Genomic DNA, 16,172 nt, shown 5'->3' with positions numbered 1-16,172 from the left:
TTATAATTCGGCTCATATGACAGATAACATATTTTGATTTTGTCCTGATGATTTACAAGACAATTTAAAACTTGAATCCATGCACAAAGGCACGGAAATGTCACAAACATAGCTTAGAGAGGAATGGTCTCTCAGGTAAAGTTGTTTCAGCACATGACTTTGTTTGCACTTTAGAAAAAAAAGAAAGGATTACAGTGAAAAAGAAAGGAATTACTTTGATGAAGAGTTGGAAAGTATGTTGCAATATTTTCCTTCCAAACAATGCAGTTGTGTAACTTTTCTAAGCTTTTGCAGTTAAACATGTAAAACAAGTAAACAAATCCCTTGGGAAAAAAACACCAAAAATCCTAGTGCTATATTGGAAACTTTGCATTCTAAACATCTGTTTCTTTATTCACTTTTCAGTTATGCTCTAACAAGCAACTAAATAAAAGCCTGTCAGCCCCTTTCCCCAACTAATTTTTGTAGCTGGAAATAGTATAAAACCCAGCTATGCTGCAAAGCCAGACGTGATGGAAAGCAGTTTAAATACTTCTTAAACAAATAAGAAATGAAAAATCCTCTTCACAGGGCTCATACTTATTCTATCACACAAGCCATCAGTAATCCCCATTTCTGCCTTCAGAACAAAGAATAATTTTTCCAAATAATGTATTTATAAACAGACATCATTAGATAGTAAGAGAAAGGAGCTCTTCCTAGCTACACATGCAGAATGGACAGACAAGCAAAGAGAGCCCGTGTTACCTGCTACATAAAGTTTAGAAATAAACAACCTTTAATTGAACATGTGTCTTGGTTCGACAAGACAGGAGTCTGTGAAAGAGGGCAAAGCCTCCTGTGCAATGGAGAATGGCAAACCCCCCTCCCTCTGAATTACGAGGATCTTTAAATTAAAAGGCTCTCAGGCAAAGATATGGGAGTGGGAGTAACAATTCTTTACTAGGAGAAAACTAGACAACAATTTAAAAAGGCAAATGCAATCGGTACAAACAAAACCAGTGAAAGGAAAAAAAAAAAGTCCAGAACCTGCGGGGTGCCAGTATCAGTTCTACTGGGACAATTTGCTTCCCTTGCAGTGGCTGGTGAATTGTAGCTGCAGTGGTGATCTCTAGAAGGGTATAGTTTCCCTCTGAAGATCTGGTGGCAGTGGGGGCCGGTCTTCCTCTGCGCCGGGGTTGCCTCTGAGCTCCGCTGCCGTCGCCTCTGCGCGCCGGCTGCTTCGCTGCGAGTGCCGCCGAAGAGAGAGCGAGAGAGAGCTGCTTCTCCAGGAATCCCGCGAAGAGAGAGAGAGAGCTGCTTTCCCCGGGAATCCCGCGCAGAGAGAGAGAGAGCTGCTTCTCTCGGAGTCTCGCGAAGAAGAGGGAGAGAGCTGCTTCTCTCGGAGTTCCGCGAAGAAGAGGGAGAGAGCTGCTTCTCCCCTCTGGGTGGGACCCCCTTCATTGAATCAGTCGAAGGTGTATACACAAACCATTGTCTCTGAGAGAGATAACAAAAAACCTGTCCAACCGGTTCGCCTTCGACAGATGGCAAATGGAATACAAGCTTATCTTACAACCCAGGACATTATCCACCCCTTATTCTATTTCCATCTGCACACCATGAAATCTTACACCCAGTTCTCTCTTAAGACCAAGTTTCCCTGTGGTACACAGCGGGTCTCCCCATCTTCCTGCATTACCCACCAAGTGTAACCAGGTCCTTGAGCAAAGACAATCCCACGAATGGGTTGGTCTTTGCCTGAGGTGGGATTAATCCAAACAGTTTTCCCTAAAATACCTTTCATATGTACTACAGGGACCTTATCTCCATCTACTGCGTGTAAGGGTTCTGACTGAGCAGGGCCAGCTCGACTGACAGACCCCCGGGTGTTGACCATCCAGGTTGCTTTTGCCAGGTTAATTTCCCAGTTTCTAAATGTTCCCCCACCAAGTGCCTTCAGGGTAGTCTTAAGGAGTCCGTTGCACCGTTCAACTTTGCCGGCAGCTGGAGCATGATAGGGAATATGATATATCCATTCGATACCATGTTCTCTGGCCCAGGTGTTGATAAGGCTGTTCTTGAAATGGGTGCCGTTGTCAGACTCAATTCTCTCAGGGGTGCCGTGTCTCCACAGGACTTGCTTTTCCAAGCCTAAGATGGTGTTCCGGGCAGTGGCATGAGGTACAGGGAAAGTCTCCAGCCATCCAGTGGTGGCTTCCACCATGGTCAGCACGTAGCGCTTGCCTTGGCGTGTCTGGGGCAGTGTGATATAGTCAATCTGCCAGGCCTCTCCATACTTGTACTTGGACCACCGCCCACCATACCATAGGGGCTTCACTCTCTTGGCCTGTTTGATGGCAGCACACGTCTCACAGTCATGGATAACCTGGGAAACACTGTCCATGGTTAGATCCACCCCTCGGTCTCGTGCCCACTTGTAGGTGGCATCTCTGCCCTGATGACCTGAGGCATCATGAGCCCATCGAGCCAGGAACAACTCCCCTTTATGGTGCCAATCTAAGTCTATCTTTGACACCTCTATTTTTGCTGCCTGATCTACCTGCTCGTTGTTTCGGTGCTCTTCATTAGCCCGACTTTTGGGGACATGGGCATCTACATGACGGACTTTTACCGTCAGCTTTTCCACCCGAGAGGCAATGTCTTTCCATATATCAGCAGCCCAGATTGGCTTTCCTCTACGTTGCCAGTTGGCCTTCCTCCACCTTCCCAGCCAGCCCCACAGAGCATTGGCTACCATCCATGAATCAGTATAAAGGTAGAGCTTTGGCCACTTCTCCCTTTCAGCAATGTCCAGAGCCAGCTGAACGGCCTTGAGTTCGGCGAGTTGGCTCGATCCACCTTTTCCTTCGGTAGCTTGTGCAACTTGGCGTGTGGGGCTCCATACGGCTGCTTTCCACTTCCGGTTCATCCCTACAATGCGACAGGAACCATTAGTGAAAAGAGCGTAGCAGGTCTCTTCTGCTGGTAGTTGGTTGTATGGTGGAGCCTCTTCAGCTCTTGTCACTTGTACCTGTTCCTCATCATCAGTGAGACCAAAGTTTTCACCTTCTGGCCAGTTCGTAATTATCTCCAAAATCCTAGGGCGATTCAGGTTTCCAATACGGGCGCGTTGAGTGATGAGGGCAATCCATTTGCTCCATGTTGCGTCAGTGGCATGGTGGGTAGTAGGAACCTTTCCTTTAAACATCCACCCCAGCACCGGTAGTCGGGGTGCCAGGAGGAGTTGTGTTTCTGTGCCAATTACCTCCGAGGCGGCTTGAACTCCTTCAAAGGCAGCCAAGATTTCCTTCTCTGTGGGAGTGTAGTTGGCTTCAGACCCTCTGTAACTTCGGCTCCAGAATCCCAGTGGTCGGCCTCGAGTCTCCCCAGGCACTTTCTGCCAAAGGCTCTAGGACAACCCATGGTTCCCGGCTGCAGAGTAGAGCACATTCTTGACCTCTGGTCCCGTTCTGACTGGGCCAAGGGCTACAGCATGAGCGATCTCCTGCTTGATCTGGGTGAAGGCTTGTTGCTGCTCAGGGCCCCAGTGGAAATCATTCTTCTTTCGGGTAACCAGATAAAGAGGGCTCACAATCTGGCTATACTCAGGAATGTGCATTCTCCAGAAACCTATGGCACCCAGGAAAGCTTGTGTTTCCTTTTTGCTGGTTGGTGGGGACATAGCTGTGATCTTGTTGATGACCTCAGTGGGAATCTGGCGCCGTCCATCTTGCCATTTCACTCCCAGGAACTGGATCTCTCGGGCAGGTCCCTTGACTTTGCTCTTCTTGATGGCAAAGCCAGCTTCTAGTAGTATCTGGATGATCCTCTCACCTTTCTCAAACACTTCTGCCGCTGTGCTCCCCCACACAATGATGTCATCAATGTATTGCAGGTGTTCTGGAGCCTCACCCTTTTCCAGTGCAGCCTGGATCAGTCCATGGCAGATGGTGGGGCTGTGTTTCCACCCCTGGGGCAGTCGGTTCCAGGTGTACTGCACGCCCCTCCAGGTGAAAGCAAACTGAGGCCTGCATTCTGCTGCCAGAGGAATGGAGAAAAACGCATTAGCAATATCAATGGTGGCATACCACTTTGCTGCCTTGGTCTCCAGCTCGTACTGGAGTTCCAGCATGTCCGGCACAGCAGCGCTCAGCGGTGGAGTCACTTCATTTAAGCCACGATAGTCCACAGTCAATCTCCATTCTTTGTCAGATTTGCGCACAGGCCAGATGGGGCTGTTGAAGGGTGAGTGGGTTTTGCTGACCACCCCTTGGCTCTCCAGCTCCCGAATCATTTTGTGGATGGGGATCACGGCATCTCGATCCGTCCGATACTGCCGGCGGTGCACTGTCGAGGTCGCAATTGGCACGCGTTGTTCTTCCACCCTTAGGAGTCCTACTGCAGAGGGGTTTTCTGACAGTCCAGGCAAGGTGTTCAATTGCTTAATGTCTTCTGCCTCTACAGCGGCTATTCCAAAAGCCCACCTGAGTTCCTTTGGGTCTTTGTAATATCCGTTCCGGAGGAAGTCTATGCCTAGGATACATGGAGCATCTGGGCCAGTCACTATAGGGTGTTTCTTCCACTCCTTCCCAGTCAGGCTCACCTCAGCTTCTACCAGAGTCAATTGTTGTGATCTCCCTGTCACACCAGCAATGGAAACAGGCTCTGCCCCCACATGTCCCGATGGTATCAGAGTACACTGTGCACCAGTATCAACTAAAGCATCATATTTTTGTGGCTCTGATGTGCCAGGCCATCGGATCCACACTGTCCAGAAGATCCGGTTTTCCCGTGCCTCTCCCTGGCTAGAGACAGGGCCCCTCTAACACTGGTTATCATTCCTTCCCTGGGCATACATACTAGAGGTCCCTTCAAGGGGGTCTGACAGATCGTATCCACAAGCTTGGTCACGGGAGGTTGAGGCTACCTTCACTTTGGTGGAACTCCCCCGGTTAGAGTTTCCCTCCTTGAGTTGACGGACCCGTGCTGCCAGGACAGAAGTGGGTTTCCCATCCCACCTCCCCATGTCTTCCCCATGGTCACGCAGGAAGAACCACAGATTAGCCCTTGGGGTGTACCCTCTCTCTCTAGCTGGGGATTGTTGGGTGCTGATTCTGGGGCCTGTGACTCTCACGGGTGCTGTATTAACCTTCCTTATCTCCTCCCTCATCTCCTCTTTAAACTCCTTAATCACAGCTGAGATATGAGCCTGCATTGGGCCATTAATCATACTCTCATAATTCCTAAGTTTGTTGGCAACAGAACCTATTGTCTCCCGGTGGGTGTCAGCATTGATCGTTGCAATGAAGGTGGCGTATTGAGATGGCCCAAGATTTGCCAGACTCCACAGCATTTGTCCCGTACACCTGACTTTGTCAGGATCATTATTGTGTCGTCCATCCCTCCCAAAGAGTACCTCCAATACTGCCACTTCTCTCAGCTGTTGGATTCCTTCCTCGAGGGTCTTCTAGCGCATTCTATGATGGTGCTCTTGCATTCTCTTTCTGTGGATAAACCTCTCCCTGACACTCATTAAGAGCCGCTCCCAGAGAGAAAGGGACCCTGGTTCCCTTACAAAAACCTGATTTATACCTGAGTCCTGGGTCAAGGGTCCCAAGTTCTTTGCCTCACCACCGTCCAGCTGCACGCCTGTACCCATAAGATCCCAAACCCGGAGTAGCCAGGTAGCATAAGCCTCACGCCCTCGTCGCACAATGTCTTTATGCAGATTGCGAAGACTTTCGTACGTCAGGGACTCGGTGATGATAGCAATCTCTGGCTCCCCTGTGGGTTGTGAGGTTCCTCCATTCCTGTCCCTATCTGCAGGGTGCTCTGCTTTCACCTTAGACTTCCTTGTTTCTACCGGGGCCACTGCTGCTGACCGTGACTGCCTTTGTGGTTCAGCTGGAACCTGGACAGTTGTAACATCTGTGGGTTCCACAGCTGTACTATTAGACTGTCCCTCCTCAAGGCAAAGGGCCGGTTTCTTACCAGCTGGGGAAATGCACTCCTTCAGCATCTCTCGTATCTCCTTAACCAGAACCCTCACCCAATCTGGGCGGTTCATTTCTGAGGTGGGCTGTGGGGCAGGGTCAGGCTCTGGAGCAGCAGCATCTCGAGTCTGTGGTGTAGGTGTGAGGGTAGTTATCCAGGTTAATTTTCCCTTATCTCTGAATGCTAAATATAACAGGACTATCAGCAACACCACCCATTGTATGGTATCATTAGCACTTATAAAGGATCTTAACCCTTTGAGAACTGGTGGAGCAGACCCAAAAAGATGGTTAAAAGGTTGAGAGAAAGTTTGCCCAGGTGCTATTTCCTCGCAGTAGGTACCGTTATTAAAGTAACCTCAAAAACATACAGTTAACGTGTGATAGCTATGAATCCATGTACCTGCCTTCCAGAGGAAATTAAAGATCCATGAATTCCTCACCCAATTAACCCAGAAGCCAAACTTGATAACAGACACCGTAGCCTTAGTTATAGGACCCATTTTTAGATAAGGGTCTGCAAATGGGAAAAGTATAGCTACGATCACATGCCACCCAAACCAAGGTAAACTAGACCACATGGTGATGCTGAAGATGTTTTTACACACAACAAAACCAAATTACTTAAGAACTGTTAATCCTTTTTCCCTCTCAATGCCCTCGGGCCCCACGTTGGGCGCCAAATTCTGTCTTGGTTCGACAAGACAGGAGTCTGTGAAAGAGGGCAAAGCCTCCTGTGCAATGGAGAATGGCAAACCCCCCTCCCTCTGAATTACGAGGATCTTTAAATTAAAAGGCTCTCAGGCAAAGATATGGGAGTGGGAGTAACAATTCTTTACTAGGAGAAAACTAGACAACAATTTAAAAAGGCAAATGCAATCGGTACAAACAAAACCAGTGAAAGGAAAAAAAAAAAGTCCAGAACCTGCGGGGTGCCAGTATCAGTTCTACTGGGACAATTTGCTTCCCTTGCAGTGGCTGGTGAATTGTAGCTGCAGTGGTGATCTCTAGAAGGGTATAGTTTCCCTCTGAAGATCTGGTGGCAGTGGGGGCCGGTCTTCCTCTGCGCCGGGGTTGCCTCTGAGCTCCGCTGCCGTCGCCTCTGCGCGCCGGCTGCTTCGCTGCGAGTGCCGCCGAAGAGAGAGCGAGAGAGAGCTGCTTCTCCAGGAATCCCGCGAAGAGAGAGAGAGAGCTGCTTTCCCCGGGAATCCCGCGCAGAGAGAGAGAGAGCTGCTTCTCTCGGAGTCCCGCGAAGAAGAGGGAGAGAGCTGCTTCTCTCGGAGTTCCGCGAAGAAGAGGGAGAGAGCTGCTTCTCCCCTCTGGGTGGGACCCCCTTCATTGAATCAGTCGAAGGTGTATACACAAACCATTGTCTCTGAGAGAGATAACAAAAAACCTGTCCAACCGGTTCGCCTTCGACAGATGGCAAATGGAATACAAGCTTATCTTACAACCCAGGACAACATGTCTTGCTTTTGAACAATCTTGTATAATTCTCAGTGGTTCAATGCACAGTGGAAGTGCACCAAAAAAAGGATCATAGTTATTCTTTCACTTACATTAATAAACCAGTGCTGAAGAATAGGAAGGTGTAGGACAATAAGGTCAAGAAATTACAAGCAGTTACCAGATTTACAGTAAGATTTGTTTTTATCCTCTTACTGCTTTCTTACTGTAACACCATCCTGATTTATTAAGGTAATACTCCTCACATGTGACACATCACAAAGCAACCCCTACATACAGGGAAATCCGTAACAAAATCTTGAAAACAAGACTTTTTTTTTTCCTTTGATAGGCAGATACTTCTCTTCAAAAAAAGACAATGTATTCCTTCAGGGAAGAATATGCAAGAGTATACAATCACTCAGCTATTTAACCTCTGTGCACTCTTATGCTTCTCATATGTACCTCAAAGACAGTTATCTTTTCGTTTGGCCACAGCCTTTTTGGTCAAGGGCTTTTATGGATATATCTTAGAAGGGCCATTGAGAGTCACAGTACTACTGAGAATGATAATATTCAGAGAGACACTGAAGGAATATTCACACCAGCATAAACCCAATATACTGTGCCAAACCAAAATAACACACTTACCAGATCAAGCCCAGAATTGTAAATTTCTTTGATCAGTATGAATATGATTTATTCAATTATTTAGGAAGCCTGAGGAAAAAATTCTAAAGTCTAAATTATTATTTCCCTTGTAAACACTATTGTCTCCATTAAACTGTTGCACTAAGGACGAAAAACTAAGCTACAGAAAGCATTTCAAGAAAACCCACTTGGGAGTTTTGGATCCCACTGAAATCAGTGCTGGTTGGGAACTTAACCTTTTCTGGATTTCATTACACCTACTGTTCAAAGCCTTTCAGTCACAGAACATACTGCTGTTATCAAAAGGAAAAGATTGCCCCACATCAGCTGTCTGTGGCAGCTCTGTGTGTAAACACCTGCTGGCACATCCTGTGGGTCAGCCTGCCCACCGCGGGTACGGAGCGCGCACAATACCCGGATGGGAAGCGTGGCTAACATTTTTTAACATTCTCCTCTGTTTAGTGGAGCTAAAAGAGATTTGGGGAAACATTCACTAAGAGCTATTTTAGGTTTTGCAAGGGAAGCTCAAAAGGTTGAAACACGCTGTTCTATGCCAGACAAAAATTTGAGTAAGTTTAAACTTAGAGATTTGTTTCTGAAACAACTATAAATGTCTCACAGCACTTCTATAATAATTATCACATTCAACCAGCAGAAAGAATCAGCAAGCCTGAGTCTACCTGTAAGAATAAAAATTATAACCTCAAAAAACATTAAAATAACATCATCACACAGCATTTTCACTGCAAAATGAAAATATGTAAATATGTCATAAATCTCTAGGAAAGGATAGTCCCATAATTATATAATGGCCAAAGAGTGATAGATATCCAACATGGTCTTCGGAAAACAATCCTGAAGTACACACAGGCTCCTGAAGAAATCTGGGGAGGAAGGGAGTGGGAAGGAAGTAATAATCACACAAAATTCCTTTACTAAAGAAAAATAGCAGGAAAAGGAGCATCGCCTCAAATATAGCACTTTTGTGTGGGTTTGGTTTTTTTTTGTTGTTTTTGTAGTTTTGTTTGTTTTGTTGGGGGTTTTTTGATTGTTTTCTCTTTTGAATTTGGTATTTCTGGGGGTGGAGGGCTGCTTTTTTAGGACTATAGCCGTATCTTGACAGCGATGTTTGGAAAACCATTCATTCTTTTACAGCCATGGAAAACGCACGTAACAAATTGCAGAGTTAAGATCAGAAAACCATGCACAACCTTTTTCTCTTAAATGCCTATAATATTTAATTTCCTTTTGTTTCTAACTTCATACTTGGCACATCAACTATTCCGTCCATTTCCTTAATCCATATTTATTTGTTACTTATTCTGGTAACAAATAAGGAATCTGGTCCCACACTATTTCTTGATCTTCCTTTTTTTCTCTCCCTCTGGCCTGAAACCCTGGTGCCTGGTTTATTGATTTCTCTACTCTGCTTATACATGAAAAAATCCACTTAGGAAAAAAAATTGTCTTTCAAAGAAGAAGGCAGAGTTGCTCATCTGTGAAAGAGGATGAAAACCTCAGTTCAGTATCAACATGAAGTATTCTAATTCCCAGTGAGAAAACAAAAGCAACAGGCCCAAAGATTTCCCAAGGAGCTACCTAAAAACCCAGGTCACATTGTAAAATTCAGCTTATTTGGAAAATGAAATAATGCTTGTATAGATGACCTATTTCTAAAAATCTTCTATTTTGTGAAGAATTGATGCAGCTTCTAAAGGAAGTCTAAGAATTCAGACCACTTATATAAATTACAATATGATCATTATAAAGACTATATAACTTCATATTTCACCACAGTTAGGAGAGAAGTAAAGAAACCAGAACTCTGGCTCATATCTAGTTCCTCAAATGTTTCAAATGAGAGAATAATCATAAATTAGACTATGCATGGGTTCCTGAAGCCATCTTCCAAAACCAACCACTATCCAACAGGTTCAATCTGTTAAGAAGTCTGTTTCCCAGACACCAGTAGTGATGGGTTATTCTTCCAGTAGTCAAAATCAAAATTTGTTTTGAATTTAGCAAACTTTCATCTTTTTAGAGACAGAAAGTGGCTTACATTATTTCTAGAACGCCAGTCAAGGAAGCTCACATATATATATATCATGATACAATAATTGCTTTTTAAATTCAGCCCTAAAAAATATGGATACAATAACACTTCTTAAAAATAGTTTATGTTTTTGACTTTTTTGTCCAGCTTTTTTCAGGGAAAAGCACTTCTGGTTTTACTGCTCATAAAAATGAAAGTAAAGGCATATAATCTGTCACATGACCATTACAGATTTTACTACATTGGTCCAGTTCCTTCTCAGTTTACTGTAATGCAAGGTCTGCTTTTCCCAAATTAAAATTAAAAAATACTTTCTCTACTTTTTTTTTTTTTTTTTAATATTAACACAAATGTATTGGGAAAAACGTACAAGATGGGCAACATTTAGTTCCCTTTAGGAAAATACAAATAAAGTACAGGTGGCAGAGAAAGAATGGCCTTTATAAACAGAACAATAAATCCAAACTCATCTTCCAAACATTTGAAAGTATTTACACATGTGTGCTTAAGCCTCTTACAAGTGCCTGTGATCAAAGTATATAGGGAATAAAATGTATTGCGTGTACACGTCTCTGAAATGCAAGAGACAGGAACTTGAAGTGTACAATGTTAACATTTGGAAGAAACTGTAAGAGGTATTCAGAGAAGCAGAGTTGTGTCTTTAAAATCCTGCTTAAAACATCAGGACTTGCAGCCCTCCCACTATTGTTACATTGTCACAGTCCTTAACTGAAGAAATTGTTAGGACTTGATTTTTATACATCCATTTACAGAGGGGAAAAAAAAAGTAGTTTACTAAAAGACAGCATTCTACAAAAACAAATCTCAAGACAGATTCTTTTATCTACTTTTCATCCTCAACCAATACCAATCACATATGATAACAGTTGGCAGGACATCTTCAAAGGAAAAGTAATACAAGGTCAGCTCATGAAAGAAAGCTTTTACAGGATGACAGTGGTACTGAACCTCCTTTGGCTGCTGATAGCATCACTGTTGTCAGCTCAGCACTGAAGCAATGATTCCAAACATGGCATTAGTACAATACACTAGTTCATGCAGCATAAGAGGGTGGAAAAATGCCCAAAAGCATGGTAAGATTGCAGTACTCCAGCAGCCTCTTCTCAAGGACATTTGAAGTAGATTTTACTGGTTCTACAATCACAAAGATAGGAGAAAAGCCCAAGAAATTCCCTCGTGGCTCCAGGTCTTTCAAAACTTCAGTCCATCTTCTGACTTTCCTTATCTCACGCAAGACATCTGTCCAAGGCTCAGTAATGCAGCCCTGGATGTCCTTTCAGTCAGCATCAGGCACAAGTAAAGGAACTACTGTCCATTTCTCAATTTTCTGTGGCCCAAGAGTTCATGTTTCCCCCTCACTGTTTTTTTCAGATAAAACTGTATTACCAGATAATACAGAGGTCTCCACAGCATCTGAAACAGCTACTCAACCCCAGCATGGAAGCTGCACTGTTTATATTGCATTTTACATTCTTCTTTAGTCACACTTGTATTTAATAACAACAAGAACAAAAATTTACATTTGTAGCCAATATTTGTATTTTCCATTTGGCAGTTCTGATAGTTTCTCTCACAGAATAGAGTTAAAACTGACTTGGCAGGGATTTATCAGCATTTCATCTGCTAAACCATTCCAGCCAGAAAATCAACTATATTGTCAACAGTTTGAAGAAGCAAGCTTCTACTTGTATTATGTGACAATGTCACAATGAACACAAAATCAAAACAAACAAGAAAATATAAGCAGGGCTGGGGGGAACCCAAACAGATCAACATTTAAAGATTTGGTTTTTGTAATCCCTAAAATAGAAGTTTACATAGCGCCAAGTACTTCAGAAAGACCATTGTTTTTTTAAATCTTAATGACACTTCCCAAGCTCTCAAAGCATCTTCCAAACTATTGTACCAGGAAGGAAAAAAAGCACAATCAAGAATTTCACCAACAGTTATGGTAATTTCCAAATGTGACAGTTTTTCAAATATTGACTCCCAAAAGTAATAACAGTCCTGTGCTCATCACTACTAGAAATACAAATTTTACAGGACTAACTTGGTCTTAAATGATAATTTCTGTGAAAAACAACATAATTATAACAGATGAAAATTTATGAACAGTTGTACTGATAACAGAGAAATTATATTTGTATAATTTGGAAGACAAAACAGCAGTAAAACCTGATTTTAATGCCAAAATATCTATGCTTATATAATGAAATATTTGGATAGCTCTGCTGTGCACTGTACTTATTTGTAGAGTCAATAATTCCTTGTTTATTAATAGAGCTGTAATAACACCATATTTTAATACCAAATCCTTTAATCTTCTTGTTTAATCAGTAAATCTGTCCCGGTTTGGAAAGACAAGTGTCTGCTAATGAAGGCAGGAGCCTAGGACATAACCAAAGCTTGGTTCTGAAGACAGCAGGAGGCTCCACTCATTACAAGAAATTTCTGATGCTTTATCAAGGAAAATATGTCCGAACAATACAGTGTAAGTAAAACTTTCAACCATTAAAAATGTGATTACTTCAATGTTGATCCTCTTAGAAGCATCACCTCAATACTCCTACATTCTTTCAGAGCTTTCTCCCTCTAGATCATGACACCTGCTTCTGAAAAATTTCTCATTTCTGAGCTAAAGTCCTCAAGATCATCACCATTAAGGATCACTGCCAAATGTAACATATCTAAGGAAAGTGTGCATTGGTTGACAAACAAGGGTATTGCATTCCTACTGCACCTGTTTCAGAGAGGAGGACTGAGTGCTGTGGTATTACAAACAAAATAGGGAAAAGATGGCGGCAGAATAGAAAAGATCTTATGTATTCTACATCTCAATGTATTCCTGAAGATGTGGTTATGAAGGACAAAATAGGGTGGGAATGTGGACATGAAGCATCACTCACCATTTCCTGAGATGCATACTTTGGATCTTCAGGATCAACTGACCAGTAGCAGTAGTCAAAGCTGAAGGCCACAGTTTTTTCTCTCGAGTCCCAACTGCTATCAAGCCTACTGTCAACCTGACAATAAAAGGAAAAAGACAGAAAGACCAAGTCACTCTGAAGCTGACCCAAAAAAAGCATTTTCCAAGTTAATGGGAAGTTTATCTAGGATCCATCTTGTGGAAAAGGAATGGCAAAAGAGTTAAACCTCTTTATTCAATTTCTTTGGTGCTTAGACACCCATGACAAACCTGCTAGAGCATTTTCACTGAAGGGTTCATTTACTACAGCTAAGGTTCCCCAAGACACATACAGCAGACACACTTCATCTAATCTTCATAAATTCTGTGTATTAGCAGGAAAGCTTTATAAACCTTTTGATATTTCTCTGAAATTCTTCTGTTTCACAGAGAACCACATGACAGAAATGAGACCCCAAGCAATAAGAAAAAACAATTTTCCCACTGCATAGTCAAATATGCGGGTCTCTTCCCCAGTTTCCCCTTTGCTTTGTCATGGTTGCAAGCTAATACTTCTGTCACTGGGACTGCACAATCCAAACTTAACCTTTATGGGCTATTACCAATGACAGTGAAGCCTTTCTAGCACAACAGTCAACAATTACTGAAATTAAAGGAAGTGTATAAATCTTTCTATATAATCTTGCCCAAGTGAATTATAATAAAACAGATAAGCTTATGAACACTCAAAGGAGGAGAGTAATGAATCAAAACATGATACAAAATTAACACCATATACATGTAATTTTTATTTAATTGGTACCTTTATTATAACCTCAGCATTCACACTAACTTAAGCAGAAAAAAAGCATGCAGGCTCCAGAGCTCTCAAGGAAGATGATGGCTACACTCAGTTTATTCTTATAGCTCTTGGTCTTCTACCAAGGCCTGAAGTGTAGCTTTACACAATTTACTCTATTCCATACAAATCAATTGCACTCTGAGGGGAAATATGAAAGGAAGAGAGATACAGGGAATGAAATTATCCAGATGTTAGTAACAGCAAGATATGCAAAAAATCCTAAACAATTTACCAGCAGCTCTGAATGATGGCATGCAACAGGATTGTAGAAGCTTTGATAAATATAACATACAGACAAGGCAAGACAACTACCTGTTATGTGTCTTCTCAATTTCCATTCCCACCCCCCCCCCCAAAAAAAAAACCACAAACTACTACCAAACCAAAACATTCCTTCCCCACACTTTCACTGCAATAATTCTAGGGCTGTGCCAGTTTAAACTTCTCCCTTAATATTTCTATTAAAATGATCCAATAGCCAAGCAAATGGAGAAAATGATCAGGATATCAGGATTCTTATATGGGAAAGAGAAGACAACAAAAAACATACCTTTATATTTCTGACTTTCGCCACTTTGTCATCAATTTCTACAATCACTCTTCCTCCTTCTGCTCTCTCTCTGGAAACATAACACATTTTAAAAACTCATTTAAAATATAAAGAATCAAAAGTGCATGCCAAATTTCTAAACTTCAGAAATTTGTGTTTACTTTAGCAAGCTGCAAATCAAAAACTTCAGATATCAATATACATAGATAAGACTCTGTGACATAAAATAGCATTTGCAGATCTGCATTCAAGTATGTCAAAAGGAAAGGGCTAAAAAAGTCCCAAGACTGTGGTGATTAAAGAGCTTTGAAGTGTTTTTCCTAAATACATTGTTGGGATTTTATTTCTGTTTAAGTGTTGTTGCTTTTACAAGAAATAGAGTGGAGCATTGGTAGACTGGCTGTGCTTTGTGGGGTAGGGATCCATGTGACAGACTTGTGAGCCGCAAGAATTGTCAGATTTTTCCCACTTAATTCAAAGGACTTATTGCAGTCCTCAAGAAGTACTCTTTAGGGGGAAAAAAGTGCCAACCAAACAATAAAATCAAAAAACTGTCCTGAAATGTAAATGGACAGGATTGTTTCTCAAGTGCAAAGGACCATGCACTCATATATACTGTCTAAATCTGCCATTGGAATCAGCTACTACTGGAATCAGCTACTACATTGGAATCAGACTGACTACTACAGACAACTTCCACATCCCAAATGAGCCATGTTAGAAAAGAATGAGAAAAGTATGTGGAAAAAGAAAAAACAAACAAAAAAAACCAACCAAACAAAAACCACCCCCCAAAAAACCAAACAAGCAAAACCCCCAAAATAAAAGCAAAACAAAAACAAACAAAAAACTGCCTCAGACCAAATTCATTTTATTTCTGGGCTGACAGCAGGATAGCTACCTGAAGAAAACAATGCTCTTATATATCCTTCTCAATAATTATAGTGGATTTTTTAATAGAAGAAGAGGTCAGTGTCCTATTTCTCCACCTTTGGTACTGAGAAGCTAAGAGCAAGACAAAGATGCTTTATATTTTCTCTATATTTTGCTTTGTGGTCTGATACTGACAAATCTTTTAAAATGCAACTTTCTCATAAAGTTTTGATGAAGCCAAATATCTTTGTAAAGCTGTAAGAAATTGGTTTAGAAATAAAAGCAATTTTGTCTTTAGTGCAGTTTTGTCAAATTTTATTAAAATTAAGGTGAAGACACACTGTCATTTGGGGTTAGATGTATGTTTATCTCCTGATAATCAGCTGGATCAGTATCATTAGGTCAGTTAAAAATGAGGGCAGATGAAACAAGAGGTAGAAAATTCAAACCCAGCTGACAGCTGCTCATTCCTGGCCCTAGACCTTTTACAGATTCCTTTCTATGTGTGCAGAAGTATTTAGTCCCCCACCAATCACAATCTGCCTTCACTGAGGGCTCTGACTTCCAGGTGGCCAAAAGCACATCATCCCCTGCCTTTGGGTCTCTCCACTTCTCAGTTTTTACCCCATGCTTTCTGTTGCAAAATAAGATTCAAAACAATGCCTTAGCACACTTAAGGCTTCCATGAAGACAATCACTGTGACATTTGAGCTTACCAATCACAAAGAGGTTTTAAGCACATTTCTGAGCATAGCTGCTCCCGTTTTTCAGACAAAAACAATCCTTTACTTTAAAGTCTCTTGCTTTACATCACTGATTTCTGAGGTACCCTCCTT

The 16,172-nt window shown here is 42.3% G+C and overlaps 1 protein-coding gene across 4 annotated transcripts in view; it reads right to left on the bottom strand.

Annotated features, from left to right (window-relative positions):
* STARD9 (StAR related lipid transfer domain containing 9) overlaps positions 1 to 16,172 on the bottom strand; it is a 102,209-nt gene that overhangs the window by 74,854 nt on the left and 11,183 nt on the right. For all 4 annotated transcript variants that reach the window (XM_085581869.1, XM_085581870.1, XM_021533516.4 and 1 more), the window contains exons 2-3: positions 14,464 to 14,533; positions 13,053 to 13,169 (exon numbers count right to left, since the gene is read on the bottom strand). In XM_085581869.1, the coding sequence (XP_085437995.1) occupies positions 13,053 to 13,169; positions 14,464 to 14,533 (187 nt within the window). The remainder of the gene's footprint in view (positions 1 to 13,052; positions 13,170 to 14,463; positions 14,534 to 16,172) is intronic.

Source organism: Lonchura striata, chromosome 5 (genome assembly GCF_050655825.1).
Source record: "Lonchura striata isolate lonStrDom1 chromosome 5, ASM5065582v1, whole genome shotgun sequence".
Lineage (NCBI taxonomy): Eukaryota > Metazoa > Chordata > Aves > Passeriformes > Estrildidae > Lonchura > Lonchura striata.
This window is presented reverse-complemented; position numbering and strand designations above follow the sequence as displayed.